Source organism: Micropterus dolomieu, linkage group LG05 (genome assembly GCF_021292245.1).
Source record: "Micropterus dolomieu isolate WLL.071019.BEF.003 ecotype Adirondacks linkage group LG05, ASM2129224v1, whole genome shotgun sequence".
NCBI lineage: Eukaryota > Metazoa > Chordata > Actinopteri > Centrarchiformes > Centrarchidae > Micropterus > Micropterus dolomieu.
The window spans coordinates 8,357,119-8,378,595 of NC_060154.1; the positions used below are offsets into that span (position 1 = coordinate 8,357,119).

Genomic DNA, 21,477 nt, shown 5'->3' on the forward strand with positions numbered 1-21,477 from the left:
AAAATTACAGTTTTATATCTTTATGTTTGAAGCCTGAAATGTGGCAAAAGGTCGAAAAGTTCAAGGGGGCCGAATACTTTCGCAAGGCACTGTATATCTTGATATTTGGCCAATAGTATGGGTCTTGCTCCAAATACACTTGAGTCTTCAATTCCCATAATGCAATATTTCACAGTATATATATACAATTTGAGGTACTCTATTTTTTTGTGCTTTTTTTAAAGCAGCCATTACTACACTACTGTCACTATGTGCATGCCCATTCAGTTAAAACATTTTGTGTAATTCAGTTGGCCAAGTCTGATTTAACAGCAGTGGTTTGATTGCCATAGGCAAAGTTCCATTTATGTTTGTGAAATTTCTGTGGATCATATGCTGTAGGAGTTCAACAAGCAGGAGCTTTATTCTTCAGAAAAAATCCCTGTCACACATTTCAGGCCTATGTGCAGTCAGAGATGAAAAGTCTAAATTTAGAATTTAGTGAAGAATCGTGGAATGTGGTGAAGGACAGGATGGGGAGAACCAGACACAGAAAGAGAGAGGAATGGAGAGATCTGAAGGAGACAAGCAATGTTTTTGATAGAGTAAGGGGACAGAGTGAAAGACTTTAAAGCAGTTACTGTTTGTGATTAATCAGGACACTTTGTCTCAGCAGCCAGACTTTCTCCCTAGATTTCCTCAGAGACAGTGTTGGTAATGTCTTGTCTTGTCTGAATATGTGTGAAAGTCTGCTGTCAAAATCAGTTATTGTGCCCCTCCATGGCACCACGAATGTTACTAGAAAAAGAAACTGGGATATCTCAAATGATTTTCAGTGACAATTAATGTGATAACATCAGAACTGTATGTGAGGAGATACTATGTATGGCATGGTGACCGGAACCTGGTCTGCACCCACATCTGTATGCTTCATGTAATTTTGTTATTTCTTAATCAGAGAGGAAGAGATATGATTGGTTTGGATGCACAGACTGGTTTTCTCACATATGAAGAACAACTACTCTGGAAGTGGCCATAATATAACTAATAGGTCTAGATAGAATAAGGCACAGCAGCACACCATCATTTCGCAAAAGTGGCCAGTAAAAGAAAATTAGCTTTTCATCTAAGGTTATGTTTTTAGTGGCAATAACATCACACAAATTTCAGCCAAGTACCAGCTCCTGACATTGTAGTATCTTATCACAATGATCCATCTGCCTCACCTAGATATCATACTCCAAGCCCAACCCGAAACATAATACTTTTCCGGGACCTGCTTTGGCGCATAGTAGGACTTTACACTCAAGGTTGTAGCAAGTTGCCCCATGTCAGATGATAAGCTAGAACACAAAATTATGAAAATGAGTTTGTTTTTATGACGTCTTCTGTCTGTAAATTTTAACCATCATAGGCCCAAATTAGCCAACTGGGTAACACTGGCAGCTATCGCCATAAAATAAATTATAAAATGAAAATGATTGCTGGTCTGTCTGTATGTAGATTTTATTTTGATCAACCAAGGTGCATAGAAGAGACTCCAGCTGAAAATGTTGAAAATCCTTGTTGAGGGAGATTTTCTGCTGCATAATGCAGTTTTGTCAGCACTGCCAAGTTACACCTCAAGTGATGCCACTGCGGTTGCTATGTGTGGATATAGATAAAGGGGAGACATAGAGAGAGGAGGAGAGAGGAGGGAGGCAAATTAATAAAAAAATATGACATTTGAGTCTGTTCTAACAGACAAAACAGACAGTGTTCTGTCTGTGTTCAGTGTCCCCCCCCAACCCCGCACACACACACAGCAATTCACAGCTCCAGATGGTATGCATTTTATTGTATTGTGTGTCCTTCTTCATCATTCCTTTACACCTACACATGTGTTTACTCGGTGTGTTGTGCAGTGACTCATATGTTCATCACTAAAGTCAAATGAATGCCTCTTAACTCCAATTTGTAATTGAAGGATCATGTTTATTTAATACACACTGTATACATTTTTCAAATACATCATCTGCATCAAAATGGCCATTATATATCGGTTGAAAAAGTAAGGAAGGAGGTTTCTTTTTACATGGAAGTGAGCCTCTCTGTAGGCATCCTCAAAGTATGTGCATATTTTGTTTCCCTCTCTTTTGTTTCCTTCTGATTGACTAAAGGTTCTCTGTCCCCAGATATGGATGCCAGTTATGGCGGAGGACTGTTGGACATGGTGAAGGGAGGAGCTGGGAAGTTCTTCAGCAACTTCAAGGACAACTTGAAGGACACGCTGAAAGACACCTCCACTAAGGTCATGCATCAGGTTGCCACGTAAGTTACCTCTTCATTCATACACTCTCCAACTCCTCTTCTGCTTAGGCGCTATGAGCAACTTTTCAACATTTTCAAAACATGAGAGCAGTGCTGATAAATTGAGTGAGTTGTCTCTCTATTTTGTTTCTTTTTACAATAATAGATTATCAGGCATTCATTGCATCTGAAATGCCTTAATACTAATTTCTTAGTTTGTAATACTTTATTGGACCCATCTTTCACAGTGTGACATTAAATTAAATTGTAGCATGAACCCTCATATGACAAATTATATTATAGCATTTGGAGCAGTTTTTAAAGTAATGCAAAAGTTTCATGGTAGCATGAATTTTTTCACACTGCATAGACCTGATCACACTGCATATTTAAACACCCATGACTATAATTTTGAAGATCCCTAACAAGAGATTACCATCATGAATAGTTACGGTGCATGCTAGTTAGAAACTTAGCTCAAATATTAAAATAGTTCAATAATATCAAATGTAATGTTTATTTTGATTTAATGCTGTTTCAGCTGTTGATTACAATGTAAAGTGAGTCCCCTGTATCTTTAGATGTGAAACAGAGCAGTGCGAATGGAGGGAGGGAAGAGAGAGGTAGCAGAGTCTGGCACGGCTCGGTCGTCCCAATGTGTTTGTGCACAGGCATCTGCACAGGGCAGCACAAAGGGGCCTCTGTATTGTCAGAAACACACACACTCACAGCTCCTCTCTCACTATTGACTCAGCAAGTTTGATCGGGATTATTCTTCTCTTGTGTCTCCCCCTCCTCTGCTGCTCACTTCTTGGCAAACTCCCACTCTCCTGTCCCGTCGTTCCCTCGTGTTTTCGGCCACCTCTTGCCTCTCATCTCGGCTCCACCTTCCCTCCTCTCCTCTCTTTGCTGTCTCTCCTGGCTGAATTATTCATGGCAGTTCATTGTGCCAAATGGCCAGTGCACTGCTGATACAGAAGGATTCATTTCATCAGGGCCCTGTGTGTGGTGGTGTGTGTTTGTGTGGACTGTATATATATGTGTGAGTGGGTGGTTGAGATAATGGGGCGGTGGGAGGCAGGCTACTATGGCAACCGACTGAAAGCCACAGAAAGGAAAGGTAGATGGGCAGAGTTAGTACTGACACTTGAAATATATAACAGCTTTGCAGGTTTCTTTGATGAGTCTATGATGTGTCAACATTAATTATCATGCTGGGATCTGGCACACTGAAGAGTTAATTGCGCTGTTGTATGTGTTACATTTAATAGCTTTATTTAGAAATGGAAGGACAGAAAAAGTGACTGTGAGAACACAAGTAATTTCCCAAGGCTGAGGGTGTACTCGATGGTTTATTACCCTCATGAATAAATAAACAAACTGTGAACTGAGCTATACAGCTTACCATGCAGTATGATGTACAGAGCAGTTTCAAGCATGATGGAAGGATTACATAGATATAGTATCATGACTTTCTGGGTCCTACCCATTGACTGTCATTGGTTGTTTACATGTGTTGCTCCATGAGGGTGAAACAAAGTCAACAGTTAATTAGAGTGATAAAATAAAGAGCTGCAGGATCTAATTATGTATTCTTGAGAGGTAAGCTGCTCTCATTCACCCTGCAAAAAAAGCAATTCAAGGAAGTCATAATATCTGATTTTAAGATGATAATGTCAGATTTTTCTTATCCAAGATGGATAATCCTGTCCAGCACCTTTAGTTAGTCCAGTACCTTCAAGTTAACTGCTCTTGATTGTTCATAATAAGATATTCAATATTTTTGTGCTAGGACTGACAGCACAAGCATGGATTGTATAATTGTCACTCTCAAATCCTGGACATCTATTAGGAGAAAATTAGATGTTTATTTCAAGGCTCAGACCAGTGTAAAACCTAGGCAAAACAGAAACAGCATTGTAAATATTTTATTTGTACAATTGGTTAAAGCTGCTCTCATCAATGTTAAAGGGGTTACTTAAAGTGACAAAACCACAGAGAATTATCATCCGATTTAGCAGTTCCCCTCAGGTCCAAGGGGCATTTAGTGTCTTTTAGCTCATTGTTTTGGTCCAGGACCAAACACCAAACAGCAAAGTTAGAGGCTGGTGAATATAGTGGAGCATCTAACAGCTAAAGAGACCGATTTTTCCCTCAAGAGTTGGTGGAGAGCTAAAAGGAGAGTGAATATTGGACTTAAATACATCAGGTGCAAAAAGAATCAAGTAAAAAATGTATTGTATTGACTGTTGGAACACTTCCTCTGAACATGCATGACATAAGGCAAAACCCATGCGAGCACAATTGTGAACCAGGCCCTCTTTTAACACCCCTAACTAGACTGGATTGGTTCCACTCTGCCTCTGTCTGATCTATATTCAAGGCCAAAGGCTGTTGCTGAATTATTCAAAGCAGCCTGCTGTTTGTTTACCTGGCTGAAGAGAAATTTTGGGAAACCAATCTGGCAACAATGCTCAACTGTGCGTTCCTCTGTCTGTGAGAAACACAATGGCAATGGAGGGATCTGGGTTTGTGAAAGGCACAGTGTCCTTGGTCTGCACCCAGACCGCCCCCCAACCCCCCCACCAGACACACATTCATCTCTCTCTCCTTTCTGCTTAGTCTCTCTCTCTGTCACTGGATTTCATCCATCCTCTTTGGCTTATTTTCATTTTTGCTTGGTATTTGTCCCCATTTCATTAACACTAAACTCAGCTGACATCTCCCTTTGTCTCTGTAATTCTTTCTTCACTAAACAATGGTTTTCCTTTCTAGTAGCCAAAATATATAAATCACAATATCAAGGTACTTCTTGCTAGATAATTTAGGCTGAAGAAGTTGAAAGAATTGGGATGAAATCAACTAGAAAAGCCAGTAGGAAGCAGATAGGTGATAGCAATGCTGTTCAAAAAATAAAAAAGCTTTCAAATAGACAATTTTGGAGAGAAGCATGGAGGGAATGTAGAAAAACCAAATGTAATATCCACTGGGATCCAACCCACTTACACTGTGTTTGTTTGATTGTGTGTGTGTGTGTGTGTGTTTATAGTTAGAGCATATCTCCACTGATATAATTTGACCTAAAATGGCTTTCGTGCGCCTGATGTTTATCTTCCAGGAGGAAACATAAACAACGGGCACTGTGGTGCTGGTGCTTGTCGGTGTCTGTGTGTCTCTTCTGCCCTCCCTGTGTGTGTACGAATGCAGCTATGCAGCCAAAGGTATTGCAAAAATGAATTACTACAGTAACAAGAGAACTAGATTCACTAAAGTATAGACTGTCAAATTAATATTGCCCCTAATGCCTAAAGTATCACCTGTGAAAGATCAACATTGAGTCCCCATAGAAGTATAATTAATACTTAATAGTTAAAAGTTTTTATAGTTATTAATTAATAGTACAGTTAATATAGTAAATACACACACAGTCCACAACAGTAAAAGTAAAAAGCGTGGCTAGGTTAGCAGTAAAGTAATCACAGAAAAACTAAATTCTAATAAATCAACAATCACAAAACAGTTATAAAATAGTAAACTCAGACAAGGGCCTTTGGAGACGATGCATGCTCATAATGTACTTCAGAAATACAGAGAAGTTTCCAGGTCCAAGACAAAAATCCATTATTTATGTAGAGAAATTGTAAGAGCAGAACAAATATTTAACAAATACCAACCTGTCCAAGACACGACATCCGTGTCTGCCTTTATTCCTTTCTCTTCTTTCAGCTCTCTCCATTGAGGAAAATATATACCAATAGTTATCTGTGTTTGTCCTCGCTGTTTCTTTTTTTGACTGTATTCCTTCCTCTGAATGCTGAGTTTCTTTTTTATCTGGAGCATCATTAACGTTTCTTGAATACCTCTTGAGTGTTTCCACCATAGGCTCTGCCATACTCCTAGTTGCTGTAGCCAGCATACAATGCACAACGTTGCCAAGCATGTTAACAAACACTGTACTCATAATAAACAAAATAAACAATTCTCATAAACTCCATACTCTATACTCCAAACTTTAACTCTATTTTCTCCAGTGCTTATATTTATATGCAGAAGTCCTGCACTCTAGCTCTAAACTGCAACATAATGTTTTTACTGAAATCAGCTGTTTGTGTCAGAATAATCACACAACTGCATAAACACAGAAAGTCAATTGATTCTGATTCTCAAAATTTTGAATACTAGATGCTTTTTATCCAGCACTTCGTACTATTTCATTTCCTGTGTACTGTACATACATAGAACTTTCCAAACAACGATGTGGGGAAAAAATTTTATTATGCTACAAAATGTGTCCTTCAAAGCATTTGCCTGTTAGCCAGCTAGTAAGCTATATGTAATGACCATCACAACTAACTTGCTTTCCATTGTTTTGCTTTGCTCTATCAAAACTTGAGAGGTATGTGTCAATGTTTCTTTCATAATTTTGTTTATTTCATAATGCTCAAGTAATTCATAGAAATAGATCTAGGGAATAGGAGCCAAACTGTAGCCAGAACACATGAGGATTTTTCAGCTAACAAAAAATTATTTCATTATTTGATGAATCAAAAGAGTTGTGTCAATATTTAGGAATCTTAGTCTTACTGATCTTCCAATGTTCATTCAGTGAAGTGGAGCTATTATTGCTCATTTGCACATACATTTAAAATGGTTGGATCAATATTGCTGGTTGTTTATCTTACTTCTGAGAGTTTATCCATTGAAATCCAGGTACACAGCCTATAGAAAACTAGTAGGAATTCTGCAGCTTACATGTAGTCATGATACTACAATGTATCTATCATACTGAAGGTGTAGAACATATGTTGACCAATTTCTATAAAATGAAAGAAAATTCTCCAGTGTCTGCTGTGCCCTTCCCCCTATTTCATCCATTTCACCACACTGTGCAGTGCGTTTTAATTGACTGTAGTTCTAACTCAAGAGGTCAGGGAGACTGTCATTTGCATACTCCGTGGCTATTGGCCATGACCTTTTAAACCAGACACCTGACATGCTTTCCTCCTGTAATAGCCAAGCAGCTATTTCAGGAGAGAAGCAAGTAAAACCACAGATTTCCATTGTACATCTCATTGCTCCGATGTTGATCACATGTGTGGAATATATCTCTGGGACTAAAATAAAGGTCAAGATGACATGAAATTAATGCAGTTCAGTTACTTAAAATATATATATTTTAATTTCAGACATTGCTCTTTTTTTTTGCAAGGTAATTAACAATTTGTGCTCAACCTCACATTATTGTTAAGAAAATCTGTACTGGTTTAAATAGGAGTATGTAGTCCAGATCTTCATCTTTTGTGTCACTCTCTTGGATAAACACACAAAATTGGATGAAAATAGAAACATGAACTGTGGTCCAATTACTTCATTATCCAGGGCTGAAAGACACAGCAGCAAACAAACAGCCATCTCTTCCCACCTTTCTCTCTGGTGGAGTTAGTTCTGGTTGTTTGTCTGTTACATTAGCTTTTTCATGGCTATGCCACACAACAATTAAATATTTTTTTGGAATTGCCATATATGACGCTGTAAGATGAATTACAAATTTGCAAAAATGCATTTCTGTGAAACACTACAGAAAATCCCGAGACACACTTAGCCTACTTTCACCTCGAAGCAGTCTAGTTGAATAGCAGGGCATTACATAAACAGGTCTTGGATTGCATCAGCGCCATATGGCACTCCTCCATGACCACACAGAGATGACGGCCCCAGATCAGCCCTGCTTGGAGGATTTTCACAGTAGGCAACAACTCAACTCAATCTGATACACATTAGCCTACTAATGAGTTTTGCATGATAATTGCAGTACAGTGGGAAGTCGAGCTGTCTTTTGCTGTTGCTTGCTGTGGGTGAAAACATTTTCTTTTTTCAATATAACTCTTATTTTAGGATGATAAAGTCACATTTTTCTTATCAAAGATAAATAATCTTGTGAAGCACTGTTTTCTTTCGATCATTAAACCTGTTTCTAGGTTACTTCATAGACATTAAGATATTACAGCTGACAAAGACGTCAGACGAAGCATGGACTGTATAATTGTCACACTCACACCTGATATCTATTAAGAGAAAACTAAATTGGTTGTTTATTTCAAGAAGAAAAAAAAAAGCACATTCCCCCACACTGCACCTGCTTCATAGGGTTTCATAAGCACTGCTTTCCATCACTTCCATGGCGTAGAAGTAGTGAATTTCCTGTATGTGTGTGCACTGCAGCTGCTCTCAGACTTTAAAAAATCTCCATATGGAATAGCTAAATTTGGCAATGAAAGGCAATGATGCTCAATTGAAGAATTCACATATGGTGTTCTTTTAATCTCGAGTAGTTCAGCCTAGTGTGTTGAGCCTGAAAAGACAAATTCCCCACAACCAGACACATGGAAGCTTCTGCTCTAAAGCCTGTTGGGTATAATTACTTGGGTATGCATTACATGCACTGACAGCGAGAGGCAGAGAGGTTGATTAACCTTATGGATGCTGGACAGTTATGCATTCATCTCTTTTTAATTATTTGATATTTATAAAGAACAGGGCATCTTTTGACCCTCCTCCTGACCAAATGCTTAAGTTCTCTGAAAACACATGTGCCTGCTGCATCTGATATAACAGTATACAACAACAACTGTAATACAACAAATTTCACAAATACTGTGCAAATCTGGGAGATTTCTCGAGTGTCAGTCGATTCTTTGTGCTTGTAATATTGCTGAAGGTTGTTAGCACTGTTGGCCAACAGCCATACCAAGAAGTACTGTGTTTCTGCTGAATGACTGAAGCTAAGCAGGTGTGGGCTTTGCTTGTACTTTGATGTGAGACCTCCTGGAAAAACTGAGTGACTGCTCGAAGTGGTGTTGGTGGGCCTGTAATGGGCAGTCTTCCCTCTGGATGTAACTTTAAACCCAGTGGATGCTGTGCTGTCAGAGAAGTAGTCCTTGTGCTCATTACTAAAGATCACATGGCATTTATCACAAAGAGTAGGGGGTTCCCCAGAGAAAATTCCCAACCTGGCTTATTCCATCTGGCCACCTATTCATCCCCCAGTGTAATTGGCTGTAAGTTTTCCCCCCTCTCCACCTAAAGCTGATGTGTGGTGAGTGTTCTGGTGCAAAATGGCTGATGTGAATTACCCAAGTGGGTGCTACACATTGGTGGTGGTTGATGTGAGTTTCCCTTCACTGTGGAGCTTTGAGTATCAAGATAAAGTGCTATATAAATGTAATCCATTCAGATGATTGTAATCTTATTCTCTTCCCTTCCTCTTTTTGTCTGTGTCATGGAAATTGCATGAAAAATGCATGTTTAAAATAATCTTCAAAGGTTACTTTCTTTGTTACAGGTACACTAAAGGGGAACTGGACATTGCGTACATCACATCCCGGATCATAGGTAAACACATTTAGTTGTTGCTAATGGACTTTATGTGCATGTGTGAGCTGTGCGCATAGATGCACAAATGATCAAATAAGCAACAATAAAAGTAAATCATGTATTAAGTTATTTTTTATTCAGAATGTATAACAACAATATTGCCAAAGCATCATTCAAACTACATAAGAACAATCAACCCCATACATTTCATTAAACAAGTAATTAAAGCGCAAAGTAATTAAAGAGTATGTGTGTTCTAAAAATTAAAATATATTAAAAATTAAAATAAAATAAATAAATAAAACAGTAAGTGTGTGTGTTAAAAAAAATTAAAATATATAAAAAATAAAATAAATAAAACAGTAAGCGTGTGTGTGTGTTAAAAAAATAAAAATATATTAAGAATTTAAGTAAAATAAATAAATGAAACAGTAACGTGTGTGTATTATTATAACAGTTTCAAATGTAAAAACAAAACAATTACTAAAATGTCAAACAATCAAAATAATAATAATTTGACAATTTTTACAATTATTTATCAGTCTGAGTTTCCACTGGTTGTCCTCACTTCATGGCATGAGGAGACATATTTTGCAGCAATTATTTCACAATTGGGCATTTCTCCCAGTAAATAGGGGAGTTTCTGTGTGTCTGATATGAATTTGAATTCGGGGTATATTTGGGAAATGTTTGCAAAGTTTTTTTGTCTTAGTGTTTTATATTTAGGGCATGAAGTTAGAAAGTGCAGCTCTGTCGCTACCTGTCCTGTGTCACACTGGGAGCAGAGTCTCTCCTCTTAGTCAGCTCTGTCTGTGGCGACCCTTTTCTATGGCCAGGCTGTGTTCACTCTGTCTGTATGTTGTCAAAATTTTTCTTAGTTTAGGACATTTTATTGTGCTCAGGTAATTTTCCAGTGTGATTTCTCTTTTTTGGATCAGATAACATTGTAATTTACTTTGTGTTTTGGTCGTTTCTTTCCTGTATTGAATATATTTTTCTTTCTGCTTGTTCATAATTTGGTTTGGTCTGCTTGAGTTGGTCTGCTTTCCCTATGTCTTCCTCTCTTATTCTCTAATTGCTTACAGCTTCACATGTGTGTGGAGCAGCAATCCTCAGAATCAGAATACTTTATTGAGTGATGTAGTAAATGTTTGTAGAGATAGTCTTTTTTGCTATTTTAATCTTCAAGAGATGTAACATAGCAGTGGCTCAACATGCAGGGTATCTTTTACATACCATATCACTTGTGTCTATTAGAGAACACAGTCAGCTAAGCATTTGTCAACTTAGAGCTTCTATCCCATAATGCTTTCTGTGCAAATGTTGATAGTCATGTTTGAATGTGGACCTACTCTTCATATTAGGACATTGTAAGATGGTGAGCCTATTGTACATTGTGTTTGGAAACATCTGCACCAACAGTGCATGAAATTCTTAAAAAAATCTCATCCAACATTTGAATGGATTGTTTTTCAGTGATGACCTACCCAGCGGAGTCAGTCCAGATTGGCTACCAGAACCATGTAGAGGACATTCGCTCCTTCCTCGACAGTCGCCATGCCGACCACTACACTGTCTTCAATCTATCGCAGCGCAACTATCGTGGCGCCAAATTCTCCAACAGGGTGAGTGTGATACTCCACTATGAAACTACAGATGAAGCCATTACATATTTATTACCTTGTTGCTAGTGGTTGCTGCACCATTTTCAAACCCTGGATTATTACAACATCAGAGTGAGATGTGAGGACTTACATTACACTTTGCTGGCTATCTTTGGTCTGCCAGTGTTTTAAAGTGGGGACTGTGGAACTATGGAATCACCCAGACTGAAACCTCTAATTACATTTCCCCAGTCGGGCCTATCATTGCTTTCCACTCCTGTGTCATTAAATCTCATTGAGCAAGCTTGTAGTAACAAACCCAGAGAGAGTTATCCACTGCTCCACATAGCTTTTTAACATCTTTGTTATTGTTTCCGTTTTATGGCCTGCAACTATAGTTTTGGATTACCTTCACTGCTGTAATCTGTATCGCTTCCAGTTGCAGCAGGCAGCTCGATGAAGCTGTGATAAACTTTGCTGCTACTTGTCCAACGCTAAACAGACAAAGGGCCTAGCTGGAGAACATAATGGAGCATTTAGCATCTGAAGACAGATATTTCCCTGAGAAGTTGGCGGAGACCATTAACATAGCTAAAAGGAAAGTGAATGTTGGACTTACACATATCAAGTGGCCAAAAACACAATTGCAAATGAATGCCAATGTTGCTTTGTGTCTGCTGAATGTGTAATTAGGCAGCTGTTTGCCAACACGTCTGTAATATCATCTTTTTATGTAATATTTTATAATGTTGTGTTAATGCTAATTTTAATTTCAACCTAAAAGTTGATAACATGTTGTAGTGTTTACAGCTTGTTTCTACTGCTGCTATGTTTTTGCAGAAGTAGTCTTTTTTGGTATTCTAATTTTAAAGAGATGTAACACATCAGAGATTCAACATGTAGTGTATCTTTTAAAACCTTTACCACAGCAATAACCACTTGTGACCACAGATGTCTCCAAAATGTATAATTCACTAATCCAATTGTCCAAGCTGAACTACCATTGAAACACCAGAATTAATGTGGATTTGGATTCAAGTGAAGGCGCATGTGGGATCTCTATAAATGAAAGACTGCCACCCTCCTGCAGAAACATCCAAAGCTGAGGAGTCAAGCTGTGGAGTTTACATGGCCAAGATGGCCCCCTGTCTGCTTGTGGCTGTATCTTTTGCAGATGACTCATCATGGCAAGAGGTTGTGTGTGCTGTGTGATGTTGTTCTGCTGCAGCACTGTTGCTAACCTCTACCTCTCCTCTCTCCACCCCTTCTGATTATATGTCTTTTTTTTTGTTTTTTGAACTCTTCCTCTATTACTTCACCTTTCTTCTTCCCTCTTCTCTTCCCTTTATCTCTGCCTTCCTTTGCTTTTTTTATGTTATTGGCCTATGTCCACGTCTGTCTGTTTCTGTGTCTCTATCTGTTTTCCCTCATTCTTCCTCCCTGTCTTATTTCATGCACCAACTCCTTTCCAGGTTTCAGAGTGTAACTGGCCTTCTCGCCAGGCTCCCAGCCTTCACAACTTGTTTGCAGTGTGTAAGAACATGCACAACTGGATCAAACAGAATCCCAAGAATGTGTGTGTCATCACCTGCTCGGTAAGAAGACGCTCACATATAGTACCTTCATCATATTCATTTTAAGTGTGGATGTTAGTCATGTTTTAATATGTTGGTCATTGGATTGGAGTGGATAAATGGGTACACTCTGATGTATTCTTAAATCTCTTCTTTAGGTTTACGTGTTTGATTGGTGCTGTCCAAACACAAATTAGAGTAAAACAAAATAATAATGCAATGGCTAGAAACATTTGAAAGAAGAAACTCAAAGCCAAAGTAGATTAAAAAAATTATCTGGCTCTAAAAATAGATTAAGATTTGGCAGAATATCTCTCTACTTTCAGAGATAGAAAGCATAGACAGATTCTAACCAAGTACAGGCTCAGTGACAACAAACTGGCATTAGAAAAAGGAAGACACTAAATATCATGGTAACCAAAACAGAATATGTGGTCATGTGTTCAATAGGTGAGGCTAAGACAGAGATGCACTTTCTCCTTCAATGTAAAACATTCAATGAAATAAAGAACAGTGCAGTGTTTATAATAGTTAATAATAACTGCAAGTTTACATTTATTATTATTAATTATTCTGTTTATGTACACATTTTTATTTCACACTGTAAACGTCTGTACCATAAACCCATACCAATAAAAATCCACTGAATTGAAATGAATTGATAAAGAAAATTCTTCTCATCCATAGTGTATGTATTTTGCTCGACAGAGATCACGTTGGAAAACCCAATAACCTTACCTCATCAACCAGTTGCACTTTTTAGTACACCTATGATAATATATTAAAACTTTGATACTGTCAGGCATATTTCACAGCTAAAACCCTAAATACTTGACAATGCAAATGTTTGCAATACAGGCACCACTGAAGTATTCAGTGAAACTGGCCTTTCTGTCTATTCTAATTCAGTGACAGCAGTACTGTACACTGGCATGTGGTAGAGCATGTTATTGCCAAGTTACTGCGGTTTGGCTGTGGCTTGGCAAACGGCTCCGCCTTGCGTAACCTCCACCAAACGGTTCCTTTCTAAAACCTTTTTCATTTTGTTTTCTCTGCTTCAGATCACAAGAATGTTTGTGTGAACACACTCAAGGAACAAAAATCTCTACTACCATTACATTTAGTGTTGGCCTATGTGTTTTTTAATTACAGATCTACATTAAGCATTCAGAAGGTTTGTGTCATTGTGTTCAGTGGCTTGATCTATACATGTTCACACGAGATACTGTTATTGCTGCAATGCTAAGATGTAAATGGAAGCAGTGCAGGGGTTAACATGCATGGCAGACAAGACCAAAAAGTAGCGAAGCTTTAAAATACAATAGCCTATTTGCCCACCATTTTGTAAAGTGCCTCAGTGTCACCTTTGTTTGTTTTTAGGATGGTCCTTCTCCCTCAGGTGTTTTGGTTTGTGCCATGTTCTGCTTCTGCCACCTCTTCAACAATCCAGTTCCTGCCATGCAGCTGCTCAGTGCCAAGAGACCAGGCTCCGGTCTCTGGCCTTCACACCGCAGGTTTGCATCCCTTAACATGTGTGTGTTTGTTTGTGCATGATAGAGAATGAGAAAGATAAGAAGGGAAGTGAAAGAGAAAGAAAGGACAGGAAAATGACATCTACAGTACACATATTTTGTAACACCTCTTACACATTTTCTTGCCTGTGTTTTCTCTGCTGTTAATTCAATTGTTTACCAAATATCAAAGCTGCCAAAATCACTTTGGAACTATCACATATCATGGTCAGACTTTATGTGTGTGTTGGGAGTGGACATGACTGATCACCTGAAAGCATCACTGCTTCAGATAATCAGTTATGTCAGGTAATGCAGATTTGATATTTCTCAGCTGTTGAAATGACTAAATGTAGCTATCTAATAATACACTAAATGTAGCTGTCTATTAAATTTGCCCTTCCCAAGGAGGGTTAAAACAAGGGCAACTGGACTGGTCCTTTGATAACTATGACCTGGATGACTGAGAATTCGAACAGACAAATTCGCCATTGGCCACTAATCCAAATTTATTTATTTTTACTCTTCTTAACACTTGTCTGTGTACATGTATGCAAGCTTTGCTGGGTTACTGAATGTTTTACAGCTTCCAAGAAAAAACACTTGTTTTGAAGGGGTTTGAAACACTTTCACATCATCAAATTGTTCCACTGTTAGCTATGTTTATCTAGCTCTTTAGAAGGCAATGCATTTTAAGATTCTATCATAATAGCATACTTTCAGACAATTTGCTGTTGGTGGTAGCTGATAGTGTAGTGAAAATAAGTAGAAAACATGTAATAGCTCAATAGTACAGCAAACAGTCTTCAGTTTTCTCTTCCTAAGCATGAATCTTAGGCTGCAGAGCTAGCAGACCCTCAAGGATGGACATTGTGTTACCCTGCCAGCCAATGGCTGTAGTATTTATCAGTCAATGCTTGAGCAAGAGCTCCCTCATAAGTTTTAGTGCAAGTTGACAAAGACTTTATGGAAATGGCTGCAATAAACATTCTGGACAATCCTCAAAGTCCTTAAATTGATTTGCCTGCACGGATCACTGTGTTTCACCTTCCTCTAACGGTGCTGTGCCTCTACTTGTTGGCTGGATACAGCGTTTGGTGCCGCAGAGTATAATTACTACATTACATTACTACATTTATTTATTTAGCTGACGCTTTTATCCAAAGCGACTTACAATTGCTATATATGTCAGAGGTTGCACGCCTCTGGAGCAACTAGGGGTTAAGTGTCTTGCTCAGGGAGACATTGGTGTTTCACAGTGGATTCAAAACTGGGTCTCTCACACCAAAGGCATGTGTCTTATTCGATGCACCATCACCACCCGGTTTAATGAGCCCCCTACTGTATGCATAGCATTTGTCAGTTTGTGAATGACTGATGATACATATCACCAAAGTTGCTACTTACATGTGGACATAACAGTGAGAGATGCATTAGACAATGAAAAAAAAAAACATACAAATTAATATCTTGTCTTCTCTCCATGCAGGTACATAGGGTATGTATGTAGTATGGTATCGGAGAAGCCCAGTCTACCCCACTCAAAGCCTTTGGTTATCAAGGCCCTCAACATGATTCCGGTCCCCTGCTTCAACAAGCAGCGTAGTGGCTGTCGACCTTTCTGCGACGTCCTCCTAGGAGAGACAAAGATCTTCACCACTGCACAGGACTACGAGAGGATGAGGTAGGGCTGTGCCCGATGCTTATATAAGATTTAAAACGCTCAGTCCACAAGGGTTAACAGCTGCTAACAAACATTTTCATACAAACTGAATTAGAGTGAGCTTTCTGAAAGGAGTAAGAGCATTATAATTGAGCACATCTGGAATTGCACAGTGAAAATAGAAATCCATATATATAAAAATAGAAATCAAATTAGTATGCAATGAATGATATATATGAAGATATGATCAAAGAGTCTGAAACACATTGTCCTCCTCTGTTCTCAATTCTCCATGCTTCTCCCTCTTTCACACTTTGCATGTCCAGAGAGCACAGGGTCCAAGAGGGTAAAGTAGTTTTCCCTCTGGGTGTGAGTGTGCAAGGAGACGTCGTCGTTTCAGTGTATCACATGAGGTCGACCATTGGAGGACGCCTGCAGGCCAAGGTAAACTCGATGTGCTATACGCTTTATCCTAGTCTTTTTATTGTAAGAGCCAGCAATTGTTGACAGAGCAAACTACAAACCATGTCTTTGCACCGATGAAGTCAACGGCTTAATCAAACTTGACAAAACAACATGTTAGGCAATATAGCAAAAGTTTGGTACAAGATCATATTGCCATCAAACAAAGTCTCAGGATGTAGCTGCAACTTAACCTGAATATCTGTGCATCTTGATCCAAACATGAACCCACAAAATTTCAGTAGGAAAGAATTAGCAAGAAGTGACATGTTGCAGACAGGTTTTAAATTTGCTGACACACTCAGTTCATGGAAATGTGTTGCTTTCCTCCAACAGTAGCATAGGGAGAAACATTAGACATTGTATAGTGATTGACACTAAAATGAAAACTAAATTTTTTATAACAACCTGGGCCTAGTTTTGTCCATCATTTCTTCTGGTTATCATATGATTTTACTTTTAAAAGTATATTTGTTGATATATTGCTTTAAAGGTGTACGACCCCCAACATTTCCTTTATAGGTTTTAATAGCATTGTAAACGAGCATGTGCATGCAACTAGAGCTTTTACAGTCAAGTCAACACTTTCTAGAAAGAAGCTCTGCCTTACAGCAGAGTGTTTTGGGAATAACTTAACAGTTAAACTACTTTTTCAACTCTACATCCATTCAGGTAAATGGGATGAAGTTGACAGTCTGTAGTTTGATCCTGATTTTGATACCCCTGAAACTCCCCAGATCTCAAATCTGTATTCCAGCAATTCTTATAATCCAACAGCTTTTGTGTATTTTCTCTTTCATCAGCCTGTCTGAAAAGCTCAATCATGATACCAGGGTTTTCTGTCCATAGCTAAATAGGTATCCACTACCATAATGGCTACTAAATGCATTTTAACAAAGATAATGTTGTGCTTATAGTTGGGATATTTATGCAGGGGTAGACTAAAGTACATCTGACTATTGATGCAATTTGGTATGATAGGCTACACTAAAATATCACATGGTCCAAACATACGTTTGTTCTACTGTTGTTAGGTGTCCAACACCCAAATCTTCCAGATCCAGTTCCACACTGGCTTCATCGCTCCTGGTACCACCATGTTAAAGTTTAACAAGTAAGTACTATTTCTTCTATGTTAATCACTTTTAGGCTACTGTATGAGCACAATTGAAAAACAAATATATGACTATATGTTAAAACTCTCTCCAAAAACGTGAAAATGAAAATGAAACTGAAATCGTGATTTTCAGAAGTACATATTTAGAAAAAAAAACAATCCTATTAATTTAAATCTGTTTTTCCTCCCTTTACCTCTCATTATAACACACATACATTTTTTTTCTCATACACCCAATTTTTCCTCTCAGACCAGAGCTGGATGCATGTGACTCTCCTGAGAAGTATCCCCAGCTTTTCCATGTGATACTGGATGTGGAGGTGGAGGAAGTAGACAAGCAGAAAGACCTGACGCCGCCGTGGGAGCAGTTCCCCTGTAAAGACCTCAGCCCCAACGTGCTCTTCTCCTGCCACCAGGAGCATCAGGACGCGCTGGCTATTGCTGGTACTGTGAGGATGGGTACACTGGGGACAAATACAGACCGCCTATGCTAAAGTGGACTGCACACATATGTTTAATCCATAACATACTGCACATCACACTTAAGGTTGGAAGCTCTATGTTATAGCTTCTGATCTATAAGCTTTTGTCTATGCTCAATCACAACACCAGGGTTTTCTGTTCATAGCAAAATAGGTATCCACTACCATACTGGCTACTAAATGCTTGCCAAAGCCCTACGGGAGCTGTAGATGTTGAAAGGTATGCTATCTGTTCGATCTTTATTAAAATGACAACAACGTCAAATTTTCACCACCAGCTACATTAGAGGCAGTAGTAATGTAGCTGAGCGAAAAATATGGACAGAAAAGCCCTGTATCAAGTTTTCAGCTCAATAGGGAAAGTGTTGCATCTTGTTATACACAACATTAGGAATTTTTTTGTCTTTCCTAGTTTAGCTGGGTAAAGCCTCTCAACCTGAATGTCATATAAATTCAAAATTGCTAATTGTTACCTGTTGTTTGTTCTTTTTTCGTTAACCGCTAACTATTTAGCCTTACTTAAAACCTAAACCTAAAGTAACCCTAAACATATGTTATAACCCTAAATCTTACACTAATTTAACAAAAAATCAGACCTAGCTAAACATTACTCATCATTATTATGTTGTTCTCACAAGGTTAGAAACAAGTGAACAATACACATCCACAAACAAACACATACACACTCACAAATCCATTATGCATGGACACTCATACACAAATTGCTATGTTCAAATGTTGTACAAAAAGATGGTGCACAACTGCAACAGAAAACTATTAAGGTACTGTAATACAGTATGCAGAAACACATTGACATACGTTAACATGCAGACACATGAACAAACTAATGAACCAACTCTCATTTTTATCCCTACAAGATGAGATGGAGGGATTGGATCTGGAGGGTAAGACAGTAGGGGAGACCATATAACTGTGAGAAACTGTTCAGTACAGTGACATTAGTTCACCAGGGCTTGGTTCAATTCAATCATACTCTCCCCACAAATATATGAGAGCACTGACCCTTTTGACAAATAAAACTTCTGTTGGATATCACTTGGCTGTGTCCATCTGTATTGATTGAATTGAAATCAACCCCGATCTTGTTAGGGTGATATATCAATTTGGTGGATGAGTCTAATCTGTTTCTGGCATAAATGCTAATCAGCTGGGGACCTGAATAAATGTAAGTCATTATCTTAAAACAAATCCCACAATATCCTACAGCATGATACAATGTATTTTTTCCCTTTATCCACAGAAATATTTTTATGGCACTAGTGAAAACATGTGATCCCAGTGACAATAGCTAAAGGAAGCTAAGGGAAAAACTGTGCTGCTGTAAGTGGTACAAATTAAAAAATGTTCTACCAAAGTGAAATATTGCTCTAAATTAGTACTAGCTGAGGTACATCCCATCCCTTGGTATACTGTATATTATATATATTATATGGATCGGATTCCTGTAAATAAAGATGTATCATGTTGTTTTAGAAACTATATCCTCCAATTACTGTAGCCAAAAGGTAGCTAGTGCAAAGTGTGCAGCATAGTGTATTATAGCACATAGCACACAGTATAAGGAGAATAGCTGATGCTTGTAGTGGAGATGATCTGTGTAGTTGCCTATTACTTTGCTCTTGTCCCCTTTTCTCTTAACATACTCTTATTATTTCTATATGCTTTACCCCAATTAATTACCTATTTTGTTATTTCTTCCACGTTCTACTTTCTCCACTTTGCATGCCTGTCTCATTTGGTAATTCACTGCATTTTTATCTCTGTCTGTCTGTTCTTTCTCTACTTCTTTTCTTCTATTTCTGTCTCATCTCCCTGCAGAGCCAAGTCGGCCCCATGGGGGTCTAGAGGGTCGGGGCCTTGGCGAGGAGAGCGAGCCCTCGGATGATGAGATGCTCTCGCTCTCCAGCCAGCGCAGCAGCGCCAGCTCGGCCCCTCAGAGACCTGATCCCCCAGCTCCAATGCCTGCAGCCCCTGCAGCCGCTGAAGAAGTAGATCTTCTTGGCCTCGATGGGGAGATCAACCGCCCGTGTCCTTCATCTCAGCCATCTACTGCAGCTGCAACCACTGACCTGCTAGGGGACTTGTTTGCAGCTCCGCCCCAGCCAACCAGTGGGCCATCATCTGCCCAGTCCACACCACATAAAGTAGTCCCAAATACTGCCTCGCCATGTCACTCCCCTGCGCCACCAGGTAAGATACCAAGTTTGAAATGACATTTGACACCTAGAACTTTAAGTTAAAACTATTTTGTCAGACTACGTTTAAAGTCCACATATTAGCTTTTTCTCTCCCTTTCAACTGCATGTCTCAGTTTTCATCAGATGATGTGTGGTTAAATCTCTACATCCCATTATTAGATCAGAAGCCAAGATTAGTTAAGATTATTTTGTCAAATATATTTAATATTATGATAAAATATGAATGCATAAAATGAATAAATACTGTAATTAAGTCAAGTAATATATCCTATACTCAAATTCTCATACCTGTGTCATGTAAATCTAGAGATGAAAATTCAGGTCAGAAAAAATACTTTCACATTAATTGTTGAGTTCATTTTGCTTCTAAAAGAAATAATAATAATATAATAATAGTCTGTAAGGAAAGTAAGAAGAATATAATTTTTGATATTTCACACTATGTAATAATAATAATAATAATAATAATAATCCTTATTTGTAGAGCACTTTTCAAAAACAAGTTACAAAGTGCTTTAACAAGTATAAACAATAATACAAAAAAAAAAAAAAGATAAGAGCATGAAAATTTTATATAAAATTAGTAAAATACAATAAAATAAAAGGGATAAAATAAAGTCAAATAAGGTCGGGAAAAGCTCTCCTATAAAAGTATGTTTTAAGAAGGGACTTAAAAGAGTTCACTGACTCAGCCGCCTTGATTTCCTCGGGCTGTTCCAGAGCCTCGGGGCCCTGACAGCAAACGCTCTGTCCCCTTTAGTTTTCAGTCGAGACTCTGGAACAGACAACAGACCTCTGCCCGAGGATCTCAAGGTACGTGCTGGTGCGTATGGGACTAAAAGGTCAGAAATATAACAAGGCGAGAGGCCATGAAGAGCTTTAAAAGTGATCAATAGAATTTTAAAGTCAATTCTAAAACATACTGGGAGCCAGTGTAATGACGCTAAAATAGGAGTAATGTGGTCATATTTCTTTGTTCTGGTTAAAAGCCTGGCAGCTGAGTTCTGGACAGTCTGGAGTCGATCAATAGATTTTTGGGTTAAACAGGTGAAAAGGCTGTTGAAATAATCCAGGCGTGATGAGATGAAGGCGTGTAAAATGGTCTCGGTGTCCTTAAAAGTTAACATAGATCGAATTTTAGCTCTATTTCTAAGTTGATAAAAACATGATTGAACAAGCTTTGTGGTGTGCTGCTCGAAATTT

At 38.4% G+C, this 21,477-nt stretch overlaps 1 protein-coding gene across 4 annotated transcripts in view; it reads left to right on the top strand.

Moving 5' to 3' along the window:
- dnajc6 (DnaJ (Hsp40) homolog, subfamily C, member 6) overlaps positions 1-21,477 on the top strand; it is a 44,180-nt gene that overhangs the window by 13,638 nt on the left and 9,065 nt on the right. For 3 of the 4 annotated variants that reach the window (XM_046050569.1, XM_046050566.1, XM_046050567.1), the window contains 10 exons: positions 2,154-2,289; positions 9,611-9,660; positions 11,119-11,267; positions 12,719-12,841; positions 14,201-14,334; positions 15,821-16,015; positions 16,321-16,438; positions 17,491-17,570; positions 17,824-18,017; positions 19,895-20,266. In XM_046050569.1, the coding sequence (XP_045906525.1) occupies positions 2,154-2,289; positions 9,611-9,660; positions 11,119-11,267; positions 12,719-12,841; positions 14,201-14,334; positions 15,821-16,015; positions 16,321-16,438; positions 17,491-17,570; positions 17,824-18,017; positions 19,895-20,266 (1,551 nt within the window). Of the gene's footprint in view, positions 1-2,153; positions 2,290-9,610; positions 9,661-11,118; positions 11,268-12,718; positions 12,842-14,200; positions 14,335-15,820; positions 16,016-16,320; positions 16,439-17,490; positions 17,571-17,823; positions 18,018-19,894; positions 20,267-21,477 lie in introns of those variants that run through there. The other variant, XM_046050570.1, reaches the window with a different exon arrangement.